We start from the raw sequence: 20693 nt of genomic DNA, 5'->3' as shown, positions 1-20693 counted from the left end.
ATAAAAATCAATTTGCTTCAAAAAATTCATTATTATCCAGAAATAAATATGTTGTATTTCAACCCCCAAGTAATCTCCGCAACACAAATTCAATTTTTACTCAACAAACAGACTCAAGACTAAAGAGTGCATAAAAAATATATTAGTAAAAAACATCCTATATTTTTTTTATTGAAATTATGAATAACGCTAACTTATCAGTGATGTGTATTTTTTCAATATTTTTTTATGTTTCCCTATTTAATTGCGATTTATATATAATAATGAATTTTTATCATGAATTTAAAAAACTATGTATTTTTGTATAAAAACTTATTTAAATATAAATTTAAAGGTAATAGCTGTGTGGTACTATTGAGCGTAAAGAAGACAATATGTATGTATTACTATAAAAACAATATTAGTTTTAATTCGCACAACCATTCACTCATCAATTTTCTGTTCAGTAGAATATTTTTTAGTTAAGTTTCAATTTTGTTTTTCCATAAAATCCATGAAAACCAAATTGCTTCTTGACAGACTCTGCATCATATTCCTCGTAATTCCTAAAACCTTGTCAGACTTACATATGTACTTCAAAAATTTTCGTCAATTAATTTTAATATTAAAGAACAAGATTTCTATCATATCCGTTTAAATTATGCATAAAATGAAATGTTTTAAATTCATTTTACTTTAACGAAAAATAATTTGATCACATACAAAATGTTTGCCAAAAAAAAAGAAATTTGTGTCGAATCCAAGTTTATTGTTTCAACATGTAATACTTAGCTTAAATTGTATGTAAGTTTGTTATCCTTTTAATACCTCAACCCCTTTTTTTAGAATTTCCAATCATCTTAGTGTATAATCGCTAGATTTTAGTGTTAGGTAAACTATTTTACAATACAAAATTATATCACGTTCGCCTTCCAGTTACACTTTAAATAATTTTTTATTTTGCAGGTGACTTGAACCATCATGATGACTTACTTAGTAAGTTTATTTTTGGTGTAAATATTTTGTTTAGATACTAGATTACATGTATAATTGTGATTGTGGTAGTCGTATTTTGTTTTAACAAACACATGCATATTATGTACAAAAGGGTAATAAATAATTAACTAAATTCTAAGAGAAATGTTGTCCGTAATCATTCAGCATTAGCTAACTTTTGCTTATATATAGTTTTTTTTGCTTGTTAAAATTTTGCTACTTAAAGTGCAAAAGGTTGTAATCCTATGGTTCTGTTTACGCCATTTATATACCATTAAAACAGAATGAGAAGTCTATAATTTAATATAATTTTACCGATCAAAGATCTATTGGAGACTTGTAGTACTTAAAATTAATTGATCTCTCTAAATCATAATTTTTTGAGGTGCTAAGTGACCTAACATGTAATTAAACAAAAGTAAAAATGAGTTACTAAATGTTTATTCGATAAAAGACGATTGTAAAACTCATCAAACGCCTAGTTTCTACCAAGATTCACGAGCCCATTGGAAAGATCCCAAAGTATAAGATGAACAGAAACTCTAAAGTGAAAAATATCATAGTTTTAAGAAAATTATTTACTTTAAAATAAAAATCTTAATAAACCTTAAAATAGAAAACTATTAGACAAGTTTAATAAGGGTAAAGATAAAACTTTATTAACCTGTGCATAGAGTAAATGGCGTCAAAGTTGCCAAAAATGACTTTATTGTTTATTATTTCATTTTTAAATTTGCCATTGATTTTTACTTATTTTCCGAGATATGCTTTTTATTTTTATTAATTTCTTAGCAATGCCTCTGTGACTTCTTATATGTTTATTTGTATTATTATTTATATAATTTTTGCCAATAAATCTTGTAATTGAGGTGCTGTTCTCTGTACTACCAAATTCTTAAATAATAATTATAAGTAAAAAGGCACATATTAAACTTGCTACCACAACGTTTTTAAGACAATCTGCTTTCCGTTTATTAATTCCTACTTGAGAAATCAGAAATTCTGTAATTTATCTTTTTAAATTAATTTTTTGCTCGTTACCTGTATTATTCACTACCAAAAGCATATTTAAGATAAATTTTGATTTATTAATTTATTCTAATATAGTCCTAAAAAGAATACATATTAGCTCACTTAAACCTTAAAAACATATGATAAATTTTTTAAATGTTTTAATTAAGTAACCAAATAGATACTTCACTTTACCTTATTTGATATGAATTTTGATATCGGAATATTAATTTAAAAAACATTACACAAAATTCAAAGTAAAAAAGTTATGTTTATTATTATTTTTAAAGAGACGTGGCTCATGTATCAGTGCATCATAAGACCTTATAACAAACTTAATGTCTGATGAGCTCTGTATAAGGGGAAAACGGAAACCTTAAATAAAATAAAACATATACTTTAAAATCCAAAAAATATCATACTATGGATTTTGTGTAACATTTCTTAAATTTATTTGGAATTAGCTTGATTTGTTTTCAGAGGTATGTTTCAGAACACAATAAAATTTACCATCGAATAATACCTATACAAATTTATCATTTCTTACCCTAAAATCTTCCCTAAAAGTTATATACTTTCATAAAAAGGATATTTTTAAAGTTAATTTTTTGATAATAAGGTAAATTTCATACATTTTGACCTAGGTTTTTAATTCGACTAAAATGAAATATTCAAATATTTTATTTACTAGTAATTTAAAAATACTAATAAATTTAGGTATTATTATTTTTATTATTGTATATGATTATTATAAAATATTTTATTATTTAAATCTCTTTTTGCATTTTAGTAGCTCATAGGAACCAGAATCACAGAAATAGCACTTTGCCCTCTGTAAATATGGTAAACTCTACTAAGCAAGTGAATAAAGTGAAACCTAACATTACAAGGAATGCAACAGAAAATTTAGTTTCTCCTGGTTACAATTCTCGGTAAGTTTTTGAACCTGGAAATTATCATAAATATATAGCATATATTGTAGGGATATATTTAATGAAAACGGTTCTGGTATATTGTGTATAAAGGAAGATCCTAAATATTTTTTTTCATTTTTAGTAAATATTATACATATCGAGATAGATAGTTATTACATAGGCGATAATTTTATATTAAAATTATTTTTAATTACACTCACTTTTGTAAAATTAATACTTGTTTAATATATACTTAATATTTAAAACAATATTAACTTTTATTTAAAATTTATAATTTTTTTTTAAACTATTTTACTTATCTTTGTTTAAATTATGAACCAAAGTTTGATGTTAGAATTACGCTTTTATTTTAATTATTTACAATTTAAAGTGGTTTAAATTCACAGATCGTGCCGTACAGTTAGTATATAACTTAACTTATTATTGTAAAAATTTAATGTGGTATTGCTATCAGCAGTGTGCTATTTTCAGCCCACCGGAGCCAGATACTACGACTTACGCCGGCTATCATCTTGCCTATGAAGTCAAAAAACTCATGTACGCTTTGGGCAGTATTAACAATACTTACCTATTAGTGTTTATAGCTGCTTGATTTTACTCACATATCACTTCTTATCTTTTATCTTTTATACTTACACTACATATACACACATCCCTGAGCAATAACCAGGTGGTTTAAATATAAAGCCACCTGGTTAATTAACACCTGATTTTAATACTAGGTATGTTCTATATTGGAAATAATATACAAACTACGAATAAGCAATACTTATTTTTTTATTTTTTTATTAGTTCTTACATATTATATCGCTTAATATAAAAGACACACAGTTGAAAGGGCCATACTGCTTTTGACAAATGTAAAGGTTACAGTTGACTAGAAAGATAACATCAATGTAATATAACATAACGTTGAATCAATTGAATGAAGAAATAAAAAAAAACTTTACTGAAAAAAAGATTTGTTTAATCATTATTTTACATCATTTCATCATATTAAAAGGATTATATTTCCAATTGTTTAATCACACTGTATTCTTCGGATCTGAGCTTCAGTGAATTTAGGCTGTTGGCAAACCTCAAGAACAATCACAATGAAAGAGACTTAGTTCCAATAAAAGAAATGATTGCCTACGTTAAGGTCGAATTTGAAAGGCAAATCGTTTCCTCAGAAAGTTAGGGAAGCGTTGAAGTACATGTATGAACTTTGGGATAGTGAAAATCCATGCCCCAGTGGATCTAAATATCTGGAAGTCTCAATTTCTAAAAAAAGATAGACATTTGACCAAGCATTTATGCCAATGACATTATTGGGACATTCTTTCTCAAAGTTTTAACATGGATAAATGTCATATTCTCTGAACCGATAAAATGTGATATAATTTTCTATCGTTCAATTTTTGGTTTAAATCAAGTAATTGAAAGTAACTACGGAACTAAATAAAGATAATTTTTATTGCCATTTGAGCAGCTCAATAAATAGTTTCCAGATAAATAGATTAAAAGGGATGAAAAAATTAATCTAGAAACTAGAAATCTACAAACGTTAGTTTATGGTACCAATCAGTTAAAATTGTGTAATTTTATCAAATAGTTAACTATTTAAACTTTCTTTAGAATCCTGAGGTGGAGGATGGTCTTATAGAGATGGAAATGTTAACTACATAAAAAAATTGTGATCGTTTAAGAGATATGTGCGATCTTTTGTCGTCTTCGGTCTAAAATAAAATTAATAAAGGAAACTAACAAATGCTTTTTCCCCATATTTTATGGAGTCTATAAACTATATGTATGGAGTCTTATAGAGCATCTGAAAAAAATTGAGCTATCATAAATTTTGGACAAATCTGAACTCTTAATTTACTTTCAGTCGATTTTTGAAAAAATGAGACTGATCTAAAACGATTTTTATTTGTTTAAGCGAAAATCATGCGTCATACAAAGAAAAACCAGAAGATCAAATTTGCTTAAGAAAGGATAAAAATAACGACTTTAAAAATAATTTTTGTTATAAGAGAAAGCAGTTGCGTAGTATTTTTGTCTTTAAAAATATTTAATTTAAAACTCATATAGACGCTAGTAGAGAGAATAAAAAAACTGTAAAGTGCATAGAAGATATGTACCAAATGTCTTCATTTTTTTGAAAACTTTACCACCCTGCTATCTCAAAAGTTAAGCCGTTTAATTTGGCAGCGATTGGAAGTTTTTTTTTAAATTAGATCCAATAATTAACTTCTCAAATATGAACATGCCTTTAAGGAACACCCTGTATATTAAATATTTTTCCCTTTAAATAAAAAAAAGAAATTTATAACTATTTAATAACACTAAAGTCAAGAAAATCAAACGCAATAAATATGCTAAATAGTAGTTGTAGTTTTCACAGTGTTCTTTTCTAAAATCTCTTTAACTAGACAATACTCCAAAGCATGTCGCACTTTTCTATTTTATTTATCTTTGCATAAATATAATTTTTGAAGTATTAGTTACCGTTAGTATTTAATAATTATTGGATGTTATTTCTGTAGTATTTGTTCTTATTTTATAGGTATTTTATAGGATTTCCTCATTACGTCTTACAGTAATACGTTTATTGATCAACCAATGTCCTGCGTTAGGAAATTAATATATGACATGTAACCGACGAAAAGAATGGCAATAAAAATGAGCCGTCATATTACGGTTATTTTTCAGGTTTTTCATTTTTTGAAACTTAATAACAATATTGTTTTATTAAAATAAAAATAAAAATTTGATTGTTAAACATTACAAATTTATTAAAAATTCATCTTCAAGAGGTAATTCAAAACTAAAGAAATCCTATGATTACTTCTACAGAGTATCATTGAAATGGTGTAAATAATTCGGTGGTGATAGTGATGTTTTAAAAATCATGAAATTTTGATTTTTAAATTAATTATTTAATAACTACTTGGTTACTTACTTATTTAACTTTCATAAATTTATGTTGATTAACCAGTTAGCAACTCATCAGCAAACTCTTTGCCTTCAATTTTCTCAAAAACCATAGCTCTGGACGATGTTTATCAAGATTACCTTTTTTGTAAGAAAAAATATGTAATTTTCAAAAAATAAACGTTGCAAAGAAAACTCAAAAAAGTTATTCGGCGAAACAAACCCCGTAACCTTGCAAAAACTACCCTTTTCGATTTTTCAAATAATTTTTTAATATCACCATTTGATTTAGGGTCAAAATTTATAGCAAAGGATTTTTTTTCGAAATCTTATCTCGTTTTTTACGCCTAAAATTTAAAAGAAAAAGTTTTTTAAATTCACCCTTTCAGTGCCCCTAACTCTTGAATTATGCATTATACTTATGAGAACTTTGTTTTAGTATTTTTAGGAGTACTATCATCCTCCAAATTTTTTTACATCATTTCAATGACCCTGTTTTTATTTAATATTTTTAATGAATTTTTAAAATAATTTTTATTGATTCTTACTAAATCGGAATATTTGTGTAAATATTTAGATTTAGTATGTATGTGCTAAGTTATTTATTTGCTTTTGCTAGCTGCTGATAGATCAGCCACATTCCACACAATGATTTTTCATACACTAGCCACAAGGCATGGAAGTTTTCACATCTTAACAAACATAGTAATTTCAAACATATTTAATTAACAGTGATTTTCATGCACGCAATTACATTTTATCGCTATAAAATCAATTAAATAGATACTAGTTTGTACCGATTCATTATAGGCGTATTAGATCATTAGAAGAATCTAGTCATTGGGTATTATAAGTATATATTATACATTGAGACATGTATGGGTCATAGTTATATAACAGAGATCAAAGTGAAAAATAAATCAATTGTTAAAAAGTTCGGCCTCAGTCATGTCTTAATGTATTTTTTGAAGTACATCTTACTAATTTTGTTACTAATGATTTATTTATAGGCCAACTAGCAGAAGTAGTGGCGGCACCAACCAAAACAATAATGGAGTGGCCCTCCCTGTCGGTTTGGCTGATGACCAAGCCAAGGATTTTGATTTTGAAAAGACTGAAATGAAATACGATAGTACGGGCATGTTTCATTGGGGCCCTGCCAAAAATCTAGAAGATTGTATTTTGGTAAGAATATTTGCAATATGTTTAAAAAAGGAGAAACATATAAACATTACAGGTATATATTATAGACACGAAAGTGGTCTAGGGGACAATAAGCAAAAGTCATTAAATACACATGTTCTAGAATGAAAAAAATGAAAAAAATGTTGGCGAAGATAAAATATGTTTATTATTGTTGGAAATTACATAGAATTTATCATAATGATACTAATAATTATAATAATAATAATAATAATAATAATAATAGGCCTTTATTTTTAACTCAGCGAAGTTTAGCAGAGCTGCTATTAACCGAGCATACATACAAAATACATAAGATCAAATTTGGATATTGGCAACTTAACTTACTAGGCAATGATACTTTTGTTATTATAAAGAAATACAAAAGGAAACACAAGCTTAGAAATAATATTTTATAAAATCACTAAAATTTTTTGACATTCTATGGCGTAAGTATATTGCTTTTACCAACTGACAATTTAAACTTTACTAAGTAAAGGTTGCTTATACTTTTTCTTAAATGTCAAAAATGGTAGGACATACAGTTCGCGAAAAATATCAGTGGTGGTCAACTTAAGTAACAAATAGGAAAACGAACGTTGGAAAAGTTCTGTTCTATGCCTAGGAACATCAAATAAATTATTAAAGCGCGTGTATCTGTTAAGAAGAGTATTTCTTTTATTAAGTTTATCAAACAGATAATCTGGAGAGGAACTATCAAGTAACCGTTTTGTTAGGCAGCTTAGGTGAAAAGGCCAATAAACTGTGTCAGTATAATTGCAGTGTGATAAAATAAGCGACTCCGTTAACTTTATTTTCAGGTTTGTGTTAATTATTTCCCTTCTCTTGTAAAAATTTTTCAATGCATAGTAAGTTTTTAGAACCACCTTAACAACCTGACTTCCAAACAGTTTTTGTATTTATCTACATTTGGCAATGGTATATTATTTAAAGTTATTATAACATTATTCTTAACCCAGTCCTTGTTAGACTAAAAAAACATAATTGCCGATTTACTAGGATTTAATAAAAGTCCATGGTTAGCTGAATAAGAATATATGGAATTTAAATCGTTATTAAGTTTTTCTATAGCTGCAGGTAGTTCTTCTTTGTCAAAACTGGTATACAATTGAGTGTCGTCAGCATGTTGGTGTACACGAGATGTTTTAATTGATTGTCCAATGTCTCTAGTATACAGAATAAACAATAAAGGACAAAGAATGGAGCCTTGTGGGACTTCTCTGTCCGGCGAAAAATGATGATATGTTGTTATCAATTTCAACAGCTTGAAACCAATTGCTCAAGTAGCTCCTAAAAAATAGCACAGTGGCATCTGAATACAAGTAAGACAACTTTTCACATAACATGATCGATGATCACTGGTGTCAAATGCCCTGCTGTAATCCAAGAGAACCAAAGCCATGGCTTTACCAAGATCTGATGTACCTACAATATCATCCCGCACTTTAATTAATACTGTAGTTGTGCTATGGGACTGTCGAAAGTCAGACTGATGAATTGGACTATGCTCGTTCAAGAACGCAACCACTTGTTAATAAACCAACTTTTCTAAAATTTTGCTCATTATGGATAACAGGCTAATGGGTCTTAAATCAGAAAACGTATCAGGCTCTGTGACCTTTGCCAGAGGTTTAACAATTGCTTTCTTCCAATTTTTATAAGAAAATTCCAAGTTTAAAATACAAGTATTAAATATATGTACCAAGTACGGAGTTATGGCTGATTCACAGAGCTTAATCATTATGAATAGCCTGGGTAAAAATATTTCGCATTCTTTTGTAATCCTCCCAATCGCTAATATTCTTTGTGCATTTATATTTAGAAAAAAATCTGTTACTTTGTTTTTTCATAATGTTTAGTGTTTCTGTAAACCAAGGGGCCTTGCGTTTAGTGACACGAGCTGTCCGAAGTGGAGCGTGTGTATCAGAAAGCGATAAGATATAGATGTGAATAGATCAACTTTTTCATCAACACTTGCACGACTCAAAATGGCTGCGCAGTTAGTACTTAATAAATCATGGTTAAAGTTATGGGCATCAAAGTGCTTAAAATCTCTATATCGAATAAATTTAGGTTCAATTTTTGGAATTTTAACGTGTAAACTGCAATAAACAGATTGTCCGTAGTTTCATGAAAATTTAAATGCCTAATATTACCTTTTAACAGTTTATCTCCCGACAGTTAATATCATCAATCAAAGATGCTGATTGACGCTCATAACGAGTTGGTTTAACGACAATTTGTCTGAATTCGAAACTTTCCAACAGGCGGTCAAAATGCTGAGTTATATTAGAACAAATGTATAGATTTAAATTTAAATCTCCTAAGGCAATAACTTCATCACAACATAGAACAACATTACTAAATGGGGCTTCTTAGATATTTAATGTAGATAAGACGCTACGCTTGGGAGGTCTGTAAAATACCCCGATTGCAATTGAGAGGCCCCCAATTTTTAATTTGACCCAAAGTTGCTCACGAAACAATCAAGTTATTCCTAATGTACAAGTCAAGACCTCCACCTCTCGTTTCCCTTTCCATTATCTATGTATCATTTAAAAAATATATTGAATTGATTAATATTATATTATTATTCAGAGTATTTGTGAGAAATTTACAAAAGCTATTCTTTAGACCAAAATTAGCCCAATAAAGTAAACTTACGTTGAAATTTTTTGAAAACCATTAGAAGAATCAACTCATATCAAGTCATACCTTTTTTGTTGCAAATGAGTTGGTTGATTTGAATTTTGTATCCAATCCCTATTTTTTCGTAGTATCTGAAACAAGCCCTAGGTTCTACGCCCATGGACTCTAATAATATTAAAAATAATTGTGACTTTTTTTGGCAAAATTACATTAACCAGTATTAGAATTAATTTGCTATTTTATACTAATAATGTACTTACTGTACTGTTTTAAATCGGCTAATTTTGGTCTGCAGATCTACCTGGTAGGTTTTTGTAAAGATATTTTACAGCCATCCTGTATGTTATAGGTCAATTTTATCAGAGTATGCTGAGCTTCTTTTTTTTTCCTTCATTTGCTTAAGTGCAATAGTAATTTATGTTTTTTTTACTAGGATCGTAATCAAGCAGCAATGACAGTTTTAAATGGACACGTTGTAGTTTGCCTATTTGCCGATCCTGATTCCCCCCTGATAGGTCTAAGAAATTTAGTTATGCCGTTAAGAGCTAGCAATTTCCATTATCACGAGCTGAAGCATGTGGTGATTGTTGGATCTGTGGACTATATCAGAAGAGAGTGGAAGATGTTGCAGAATTTACCCAAAATTTCTGTCTTAAACGTAAGTCTTAATGCACTTTTAATAAATTAGTTGTTTCTTGTAAACATAAACGACCGTCTTGCTCTAAATATAATAACTATTATATTGTTTTTAGCGATTAGTAATTTAATAATCGATTGTCGTTTTGTCTTGTTATGTATCGTGATTTTGTCGTTGTTCTCGTTAAATAAATATGTAATGCTTTCTCTTTCCACCTTGGGACTTACCCATACCCTCAATACATCTTAGCCTAGAAAGTTGTATTATACCCACCCCAATGTAAGTTGATCTATGCACATTTACCAGACTATAGGTCATTTCTTTTCTACAGACATACCCCTCTTCCGCTTAGTCCTCCACTGGATTCGTAATACATATACAAGGTTTGATTTTGCTAGGTTTATCTTGTAATTCGCGAGTTGCATGCCTCTCATTCAAAAATTTGGAAAATGTTTGTTCGGAATTCCATAGCAAGATATTCTAGTTTTATTACTGAATTATTACTGAATTCTGCCCACTAAATTCCATTTCTATTTGGTAAAAAAATCTCCAATTGTGGGTTTCAATATTCTTTGTTTATTTTGTTTATGTCGTCTCTCTCGTTGTGTGCCATGTGAAACTTTCTTTGGCTATTTCTAACCAATCATCTAAGTATAAAAAAATAGTATGTCTTTCTTTAATTCTAAATTTGCAAGAAAATCACCCACCTGTAAACAGTTTCAGGAACCTGCAAGTCACATGACGGCATATGTTTTTGGCCGTTATTAAAAAGAACCCTATCCGAAAAGGTATCAAGCATCACTTCTTTTTTTTCTTGACTGTTTTTTACTTTCCTTACAAGCGGATGTAATTCTGTCAATATTAATCTTCCTACCTAATGCATATTGGTCTGATCCCTACTATACCCTATTGATCTATTTGTAGGTCTATGCATGTCTTCAGAGTAAAGTAAACTTTCCGTAAAGTTTTTTATTGATATAATTAGTAGTCCATAACTATAATGTAGTTTGCAGCGTCTGTTTTTAAAAATGTGATTTTGTTGATTCATGTAAAACTAATATAAAATTCACAAAGAAAGATGATGAAGTCTGTGTTTGTGTTCTCCAAGGTCCCGGAGGTTTTTTTAGAAGAATCTTATTGGGTCTATAATATGAGGACCTGATTCGATGTTAACTTTAAGTATAGTTGTGATTTGAGTACGCTAAATAATCAATAAGTGATTAGAAATAGTGATTGTAGGTAAAGTAATGAATAAAAGTATATTGTTCAAGTGTGATTATTTATTGAAGCCACGAGAAATCCGTAACAATATTTTTCTTTACTGTGATGGATTATAAAAAATTTTTTGCAAATAAAATAATGTTAAAACATTTTTTAATTGTTATATTATTTTTATGTTTTACGTTATTTCTATTTTATATAGTATTGTTTTCTTGTAACTGTGTTTTATTGTTATTTTAAAAACATTTTACATATTACAATATAAATTGTCGGAACGTCAATCTAAATACAAAACAAAATTTCGATTTTGTTTTTTTCTGGCCTTTTTCCTTTCCTGGTATAAATATTATATACTTTATATCAAGGATAAAGGATTTTAAACCAATTTAAGCCTCTTTACGTTTATTACTATTTTAGGGTTCTCCGTTAAGTAGGGCCGATCTTCGTGCTGTTAACGTAAATTTATGTGATATGTGCTGCATTCTCTCAGCCAAAGTGCCAAGCAACGATGACCCTACGTTAGCCGATAAGGAAGCTATATTGGCATCCCTTAATATTAAAGCCATGACATTCGATGACACGATAGGTGTCCTCAGCCAAAACAATGAAAATAACGAAAATGGAACTCCTGTAGGTAGTCCTATAATATTGCAAAGGAGGGGATCAGTTTATGGAGCCAATGTTCCCATGATAACGGGTAATAAGCAGCCTACGAATTACTTTGAAATTTGATCATTAACATACTTTATTTTTAGAATTGGTTAATGATAGTAATGTACAGTTTCTCGACCAAGACGATGATGACGATCCTGATACTGAATTGTACTTAACGCAGCCTTTTGCTTGTGGTACAGCATTTGCTGTTAGTGTATTAGATTCATTAATGTCAACAGTAAGTACATTTACATTTGTATAAGCCCGAATCTTATCTAGCTTTAAATTTTACTTAAGCCGATTACCTTTCTGACCAAAAAGTTTGTCTAACTTTTTACTAATTATTAACTAATTATTGATGAAAAACATTTATCATTATATAGGGTGTTTCAGAACTATGGGATCAAACTTCTGGGGGTTGTTCAGTGCAACAGAAGAATCCATTTGAATATAGGAACCCATGTCCGGAAATGCGTCACTACGCCACTACGGCCCTAAGATGCGTTAAAATTTATAAAAAACATTAATTACCTAAATAGGATCTGCTGCATTTATTTTTACCTTTTGTACATGATACCATAACAACAATTGCTTAAAATCAGCGCTTATCAATGTCAATTCTCAATGTCATGTTTATAAATTTTATAGCTTACAATTTTTAAACATGTATTGCTAATGGAAAACTTTACCAATCAAGAATTGGCGGATATGCATTTGGCATACGGAGCAACAAACTGCAATGCACGAGCAGCATCGCGGTTGTATCATGAACGTTATCCCGAAAGACAGCATCCTGGATACAAAAAGTTTATTGCGGTTCATCGGCGGCTCGCTGAGATCGGCATGTTTAGGACCAAGATGCATGATACTGGTGTTGCTCGAACCGTAAGAACGGTCGAATTTGAAGAAGAGGTGCTTCAGCGAGTTGCCGATGAACCATCAAATAGCACACGTGACGTCGCTAAGAATATGAGTACGAGTAACGCTTCTGTCTGGCGGGTACTACACGAGCAACAACTCCATCCTTACCATTTCCAGAAAGTTCAAGGTATGAGTGCAGCCGATTATCATCCTAGAGTTCAATTTTGTTGATGGCCTCTGATCATTGCACAACCAAATTTTTTACGATATGTTTTGTGGACCGATGAAGTCTCTTTCACAAGAAACGGTATTTTTAATAGTAAGAATAGAAGAAAATCCTTATGCATTTTTTCCAAGAAAACATCAGAATCGTTGGTCTGTCAACGTATGGGCAGGCATTGTTGATGATTATTTAATTGGGCCATACCTCGCAACGGTTAACAGGACCTATTTCTATCTGACCTGTTTCTCTATATTCTTATCTGCATTTCTTGGAGGAAGTTCTCCCAGAACTCCTTGAAAATGTTCCACTAAACGTTAGACAGCAAATGTGGTTTCAGCATGACGGATCGCCGGCTCACTTTGCTGTACAAGTACGCGAGTATTTGGCTCAGCGGTTTGGGCACCGTTGGATTGTTAGAGGTGGAGCAGTTTCTTGACTTCCTAGGTCCCCCGATTTAACGTCGCTCGATTTTTTCTTGTGGAAGTCTTTGTCTACAAAACTCCAGTAGAATCAGAGCTAGACTTAATTGGACGAATAACAGCAGCATTTGAAATCATTCAAAACGAGGATTAAATTTTTAGTGTAGTCCGCCGAAATCATGTGCGGTGTTTAAATCGGTGTATTGAGGTTGGAGGAAGACATTTTTAACAATTGTTGTGATGGTATCATATACAAAAGGTAAAAATAAATGCATCAGATCCTATTTAGGTAATTAATATTTTTTCTAAATTTAAACGCGTCTTAGGGCCATAGTGGCGTAGTGACACATTTCCGGACATGGGTTCCTATACTCAAATGGATTCTACTGTTGCACTAAACAACCCCTAGAAGTTTGATCCCATAGTTCTAAAACACCCTGTATTGTTCATGTGTCGTTACCGGTTAATCTAAGAAGCTTCAATACAATATTTAATACTGTGATTCTGTAAATCAAATTTTTATTTGTTTTTGGGTTGTTTATATAATATTTTGGCTGACATTACATGTTAAAACTTTTTCTCCTAAAACTGTTAAAATGTTATATTTTACTTCGCTCTTCTTTAGCGTATTCTTCGAAAACATGGTATCCTAAATACACGATGTCATATACTGTTTTGTACACACTTGTTCACTTGTACACATTAGTATAAAATAGGTTTGGTGCTTCTGACTAAACTTATGACCGATCTTTTCGATTGGATATTCTGATGCAGAATATCCAATCATATAGATATAGAATCAATAGCATGAAAGATTTAAGATCTTATATTTTTACAAAATTTAGGAATAATTGATGCTTCAAACCATTGCTCCTAAGTTTCAATGCATCAAGATATAGCTATAATTTGATAGTTCTTCCTTCAAATCTAATTTTCATATAATCAAATACGCTTTTCATATAATGCAAAGAACATTTAATTGGATGAATAAGAATCTTGACTTTAGTCTTTCTTTATAAACATTTAAATGAAAATACTGGCGTCCGAGACAAAACAGTCCACCCTAAAAATCTTGAAAAAGTGTTCAATCGAAAAACGGCCGCACACGTCAAATTTAATATTGACGGCGACATTTATTGACGGAAATTGTGTTTATCTGACGTCATCGCCTCACCCCCCAGAGCCACCATGTAATTTTTTTTCGGAATCTGAATAAAATGTGGATGTTGGAATAGGAGTCTAGTGATACCTTAAATGGAAGGTAATTTTATTACATAGCCCTCTTTTTATTTTTTTTTTACTTCATCAATTCATCAGAAAATCTTCACTTTGTTTAAATTTCTATCACATTCTTCAAAAGTTGAGATCTTGCAATTTTGTTGCCTGTATAAATTTTCTTTTTTTAATTATCCAGTTGTTATCTCTAATCAAGAAAAAAAATACATTCCGAAAATGTAAGTTATTTTGACAAAAACGTCAAAATATGTTGTAAATATCTGCATAGACGCTTTTGTTGATTTAGTTATTTTTATGTTGGTATCGGTGTTTTATTAAAGTGAGCAATAACAACAGTAGCATGAAGTATTTGTTTAATCTAGTCCTGGTGATAGTATTGGTAAAAATGGTTTATACGCTTCAAGAAAGAATTGAGTTGGTAAGTCTACCAACAAAATAAATCAGCTAACACAGTAGCACGTGCTTTTAATGGTGAACATCCGGATAAAAGGGTAAATCATCCTTATGTAATGGATTTGATGAGGAAGTTGCAAGAAACAGTACAAAACAAAAAAAATTAAGGTCACCACTGAGAAATGAAGTAATAGAAATTGCAGTAGTGGGTCAGGTTGAGATGAAACCTAATACATCCGCTTAAAAAATTTCCAACGCATCTGGTTTGTCTCAATTTACCGTTGACTAAATTTTAAAATTATACAAATATCATGCCTACAAAATCAAACTAGTGTATGGGCTAAATGAAGATGATTTTAAATCGTAAGAGAAATTTGCTGTACAATGTCTGTTTCTCGGACTTATACTTTGACTTGACTCGGAATGCTCCTTTTATTTACATGGTGAAGTCAATAGACCCAACTGTAGATACTCACGAAGTGACACTATTCCTCTTTACTTTCGAGAAACACAGACGCAGCGACCTCAGAAACTTAATGTATGGGCTGGTATCCTCTGGTATTGTTAGGCCTTTTTATATTAATACATTATGCTGCTGCCGTTCGTCATATTTTAAACGACGTATTTTCTGGACGGTGGATTGGCCGAAGATGTACCAAAAATGGCCTGCTTGATCTCCTGATCTTACTCCTTTGGATTTTTTTTATGGGATCACCTAAAAATCAAAGTTTTTGTTACAAAGCCTGACTACCTTGAAGATCTTCGAAATAGAATTGTTGAAATGTCAATTAATAATGCCCGACATATTCGCTAATGTGCGGAGACGTTTTGAACAAGAATTATATTTTTGTATGGAGGTCAAAGGAGGTCATTTTCAACATTTAATAAAATAGGTGTTACTCAAACACATACTTTTTATTTTTTTCATTTAAAATAAGGTTTATTTTTTATCCACATTTATTCATATTTCTTGAGAACGAATTAATAAAATAAAAATAGGGCTATGTAGAGAATAAGTAAATTGCTTTTAATTCAAGGTACCACTCAACCCCTATTCCCATTTAAAAAAATTGACATGGGGTCTTAGGGGATCAGGAGGATGACGTCGCATGAGTCAGTGAGCAGATGACGTGAGAGAAACGCAATTTCTGATAATAAATGTCCCTTCAATATTGAATTTGACGTATTCAGTCATTTTCGGCTAACCAGGCTATTTTTCAAAATTTTCAGGCTGGACTGTTTTGTCTCACACACCTTGTATAGTTTATATTTCAATGCTTACTGGATTACTTTTAGCTTGTTAATATTAAAATATAATGTCTTTGTAAATCCGTACTTTTTATTTTAGACGTATTTTAACCAAAACGCCTTAACGCTAATACGTTCGTTAATTACTGGTGGAGCGACTCCAGAACTAGAACTTATTCTAGCTGAAGGAGCTGGACTAAGAGGAGGTTATAGGTAGGTTTCTGAACGATTAATATATTTAAAAGAAATCATTTATGAAGATAAAACATATCGCATAAGTTAACTTTTATTATAAGTTTGTAATCCCATTTTATTTTGAATAATTATTAATCTTATTATATTTATTATTATTATTATTAATTAACTTAATTTATTATCAATTACAGCACGACTGAAAGTTTATCCAATAGGGACCGGTGTCGAGTAGGTCAAATATCCTTATACGATGGCCCTCTAGCTCAATTTGGAGAAACTGGGAAATACGGCGATTTGTTCGTCGCAGCACTAAAACAATTTGGTATGCTCTGCATAGGACTTTATCGTTTTAGGGATACAAGCTCGACGTGTGACGCTAGCAGCAAGAGATATGTTATCACGAATCCACCTGATGATTTTCAACTTTTACCTACAGATCAAGTATGTATATTTATTATAACTCAACCAGATCCAAGTGGCCGATGAAATGCGCAGACGAAAGATTGAAAGGGTCAGTGTGCAACAGGGACAAAAATCGATAAACTTAATACAAAATTGTAAATTCCCTGTTTTTATTGAGTTTACACTCGGCATATTTTGGCTTAGCAACTTTTAGCAATATTTAAAATAATAATATAGTATCTATTATAGTAAATAAAATTCAAAGGTTTTATCAATTTCTAGGCGTCAGATGAAAAAAACGATTTTTACTTTCCTTCTAGGAAAATTTAATCGGCTATAATAACCCAAGAGAAACAAGATATTCTAAAAATAAAAAGTTTTTATATTAAAAAGCTTATTCTAAAATAATTTGAAAAATATGAAAACCGACGATATTATATTTATATATTATAATAATTTTTTTTTACAAAAATCTATTTTTGCAGTTTACTCTGTAAGCTAATATCTTCGTAGGTAAAAATCTCTTACAGTGTTTTTACTGAACTTTTTTTAATGTTAAAATTACCTGTAATATATTTATCTAATAAATAAAAGATAAAACAACTAACGTCAAATAATGGCCAATAAAACGCAAAATAATATTATTTACAAATATAATATAAGTCAAATGTGTACAAGTTTAAATAGGTTTTGTCTTACCGGTTAAGTTTTGTGATTCATAACCCTCCTTATGTAATTTCTCTATGTCAGAAAATTCACTATTTTGCTCAAAATCTGTAACACTTTCTAAAGTATTAACGCTTTCTGAAGTGATACAAATTTTAAGCAAAATAAGGAATTTTTAAAGTTTGCGTTTACCACATATCCCTTTAATTCAGCCCAAACTTACTGAATTGGGTTTAGATCTAGATGATATAGTAGTAATCGTAATACGTTTTGCATTAAAGAGTTCATCTATTTCATAACGTTTATATTTTGGTTTGTGAATCTTTATTATATCATATAATTGTGTCCTTAACATATATTCATCACATGCATATCCTCTAACCATTCTTGCATTTCCGCTTTCCTTGACAAAGTTGGTACTTTTTATAGTGATTTATTGTGGTATTGGGCGTTATCGATTACAACGACAGTTCTTGGTTTTAAATTTAAAATCAGATTCCTCCTGAAGCACTTTTTATAATTTTCGTAGTTTAACATGAACGGTGCTAAATCTCTATTATGACACTCGGCTATAATACTGAGATGTAAACTAGCAGGCCTCTACGCCCGGAGCTCTTTAAACGATCTACGGTCTTCGTCAAAGGACAAAAAAAAAGTTGGCAAAACCCTTTGACGAAAACCGTCTTACTGCGCATCCAAATTGCATGGGCCACTTGGGTATAGTTAAGTAGTAATTATGTTAAATTTTCTTCTGGATCTTAACCTGGTATTTAGGTTTCATAAAGCAAAAAAAAGTTTTGTTTGCCCCGGTAGGGTATGCTCACAACAGAGCGCCAACGCTCATTCCGACCATACATAGTGCCCAGAGCATAGTACCATACTCTCGCCATCGCCTAGACTCCTTAATTTTTTCATATTGTAGATCAGGTTTATTTTGTATAAAAAGGGATTCTTTATCATCGTCTGATAAAGATGAAATTCTATTTGATTTAAATTTAAAAAAAATAGTCTAATGTAAAAAGTAGGTAAAGGTGAAAAATGCATAATCTTATAGAGAAGTTTAGTACCTACAAAGTTCACCCTTTTTGTTTCACCCAAACAAAAAGCAATGTCAATATGTCGAATTCTTTTACCATTTTAACAGTTGTATTCACTGAGAACGCTTGTATTCACGAACGATGTTCGGAGCTAGTTTACTCTGATCTCTACTCTTTGATCTGAATTTAAATAAAGTTGACCTGAACTCTACTGTTTACTCGGATCTCAGTCTCGTAAATCTTCTAATTACTAATAATAAATTTAGTTTCAATCCATCATATAATAAATTAAATACTCCTTTAGATTAAAATTAAAAATGATCGGAACGTTTAGCATCTAATAACATCTTGAATTTATACCCTTTAAGTAGTGTATACTGAAAGCCTTATTTAGCTTTTAAATAGCTTTTAATTCGCATTTTAAATAATAGTTCATTCATTTACAAAGTTCTAATTATGTTTAGGTGTTCGTGCTCATGCAGTTTGATCCAGGTCTCGAGTACAAACAAGTGAAAGGGAATCGAACAGGCACGGGACAAGGAAGCGGAACGGGCGGCGGAGGAACTAATAAAGATGAGAACTCTTGACTATTGTTGTGTAGCGCCCTCACAGATGGACCCTATTCGTATATTTAAAAGCGCAATACGGTCCAGTAAAAAGTACCCACCATTCCAATATCTTTTTCCATATTTCAAATTACTTTAGTTTCAATTTTATCGACCTTAAACACATATTAATAATTATAGATTTAGTTTTTTCATGGTTGCTTTTAATTGAATTATAAAAAGGTTAAGTTTTTTTAAGACACCTAAAAAAAGCAATATTAAAGATACTAAAATATATTTCAGTAATATTTACAATATCTAAACTAATTTTTTATAAGAAGTTTGTTTCTTTGTCTTTGCAAAGTCAACAAGGATCACGTAAACTATTTTCTAAAAACATAATTATAAGTCTTTTCTGTTCAAGTTCAATCATATTTAAACGATGCCGAACCCATAACTTTTTAACGATTTTATATTATAATTTCAATACTATAATAATTTACTAAATACTTATAGTTTTACTTATATTCAGATCTATAAAGGCAAAAAATGTACTCTTTTCGAAATAAAATCTCTTTAAATAATGTCGATTATCTTAAAGATATCATCAAAAGAATTTTATTTTATTTCTAATGGATACTAGAAGCCAATATATTTATATACTATTAAAATGATAATTTCATGTTAATAAATGTATAAATATCATTTGCACCAAATAGAGCATATATAATATTTTTCAATTTTATATTGATGGTATTATTAAGGCAATCATCAAATATAATTTCATAGTCCAAAACCTAGTGGTAATCTTATTTAAATCTTCAGGTAATTCCACAAGAGTCCTAATCAAATAAAATTCTAGTGAATTAATCAATCATTTTTCGCTTTTAAAAATTTTCAAATAAATTATAAACTGACAACAAAAAAGAGATTTAAAAAAATTCTATGGAAAAAATGGGAGTGAGCAAATTAATTATTTTCTGGGCTATAAAACAACAGTCAGTAATATTTAAGGTTCGTTTAATCAATCAAATGTATTTCACCCCTTAGGTGCTTACTATAAATTTATTTATTTTCAATTCAAATTAAGGTATCAATTTATTTCTCAAAATAAACAAATACATTTTTGTTTCATGACGTTCAAAAAAAGAACATGAAACTTTGGCAAATTTCTTAAGTAAAAATCATACGATTTATTAAAATTTGCATTATAAAAATTGATAATAATCAATTGATTATGGTTGTGTCATATTGATTATTATATTAT

At 30.0% G+C, this 20693-nt stretch overlaps 1 protein-coding gene across 1 annotated transcript in view; it reads left to right on the top strand.

The window, feature by feature from the left end:
* Nucleotides 1–19997, top strand: part of LOC126742871 (calcium-activated potassium channel slowpoke) — a 205391-nt gene extending 185394 nt beyond the window's left edge. Inside the window, exons 21-30 of the mRNA XM_050449716.1 lie at nt 946–975; nt 2777–2918; nt 3393–3458; nt 6848–7022; nt 10123–10347; nt 11965–12244; nt 12303–12439; nt 16682–16794; nt 16968–17217; nt 19346–19997. Of these exons, the coding sequence (XP_050305673.1) occupies nt 946–975; nt 2777–2918; nt 3393–3458; nt 6848–7022; nt 10123–10347; nt 11965–12244; nt 12303–12439; nt 16682–16794; nt 16968–17217; nt 19346–19468 (1541 nt within the window). The 3' untranslated portion in view covers nt 19469–19997. The remainder of the gene's footprint in view (nt 1–945; nt 976–2776; nt 2919–3392; nt 3459–6847; nt 7023–10122; nt 10348–11964; nt 12245–12302; nt 12440–16681; nt 16795–16967; nt 17218–19345) is intronic.
* The last annotated feature ends 696 nt before the right edge of the window (nt 19998–20693 follow it).

Source organism: Anthonomus grandis, chromosome 12 (genome assembly GCF_022605725.1).
Source record: "Anthonomus grandis grandis chromosome 12, icAntGran1.3, whole genome shotgun sequence".
NCBI lineage: Eukaryota > Metazoa > Arthropoda > Insecta > Coleoptera > Curculionidae > Anthonomus > Anthonomus grandis.
This window is presented reverse-complemented; position numbering and strand designations above follow the sequence as displayed.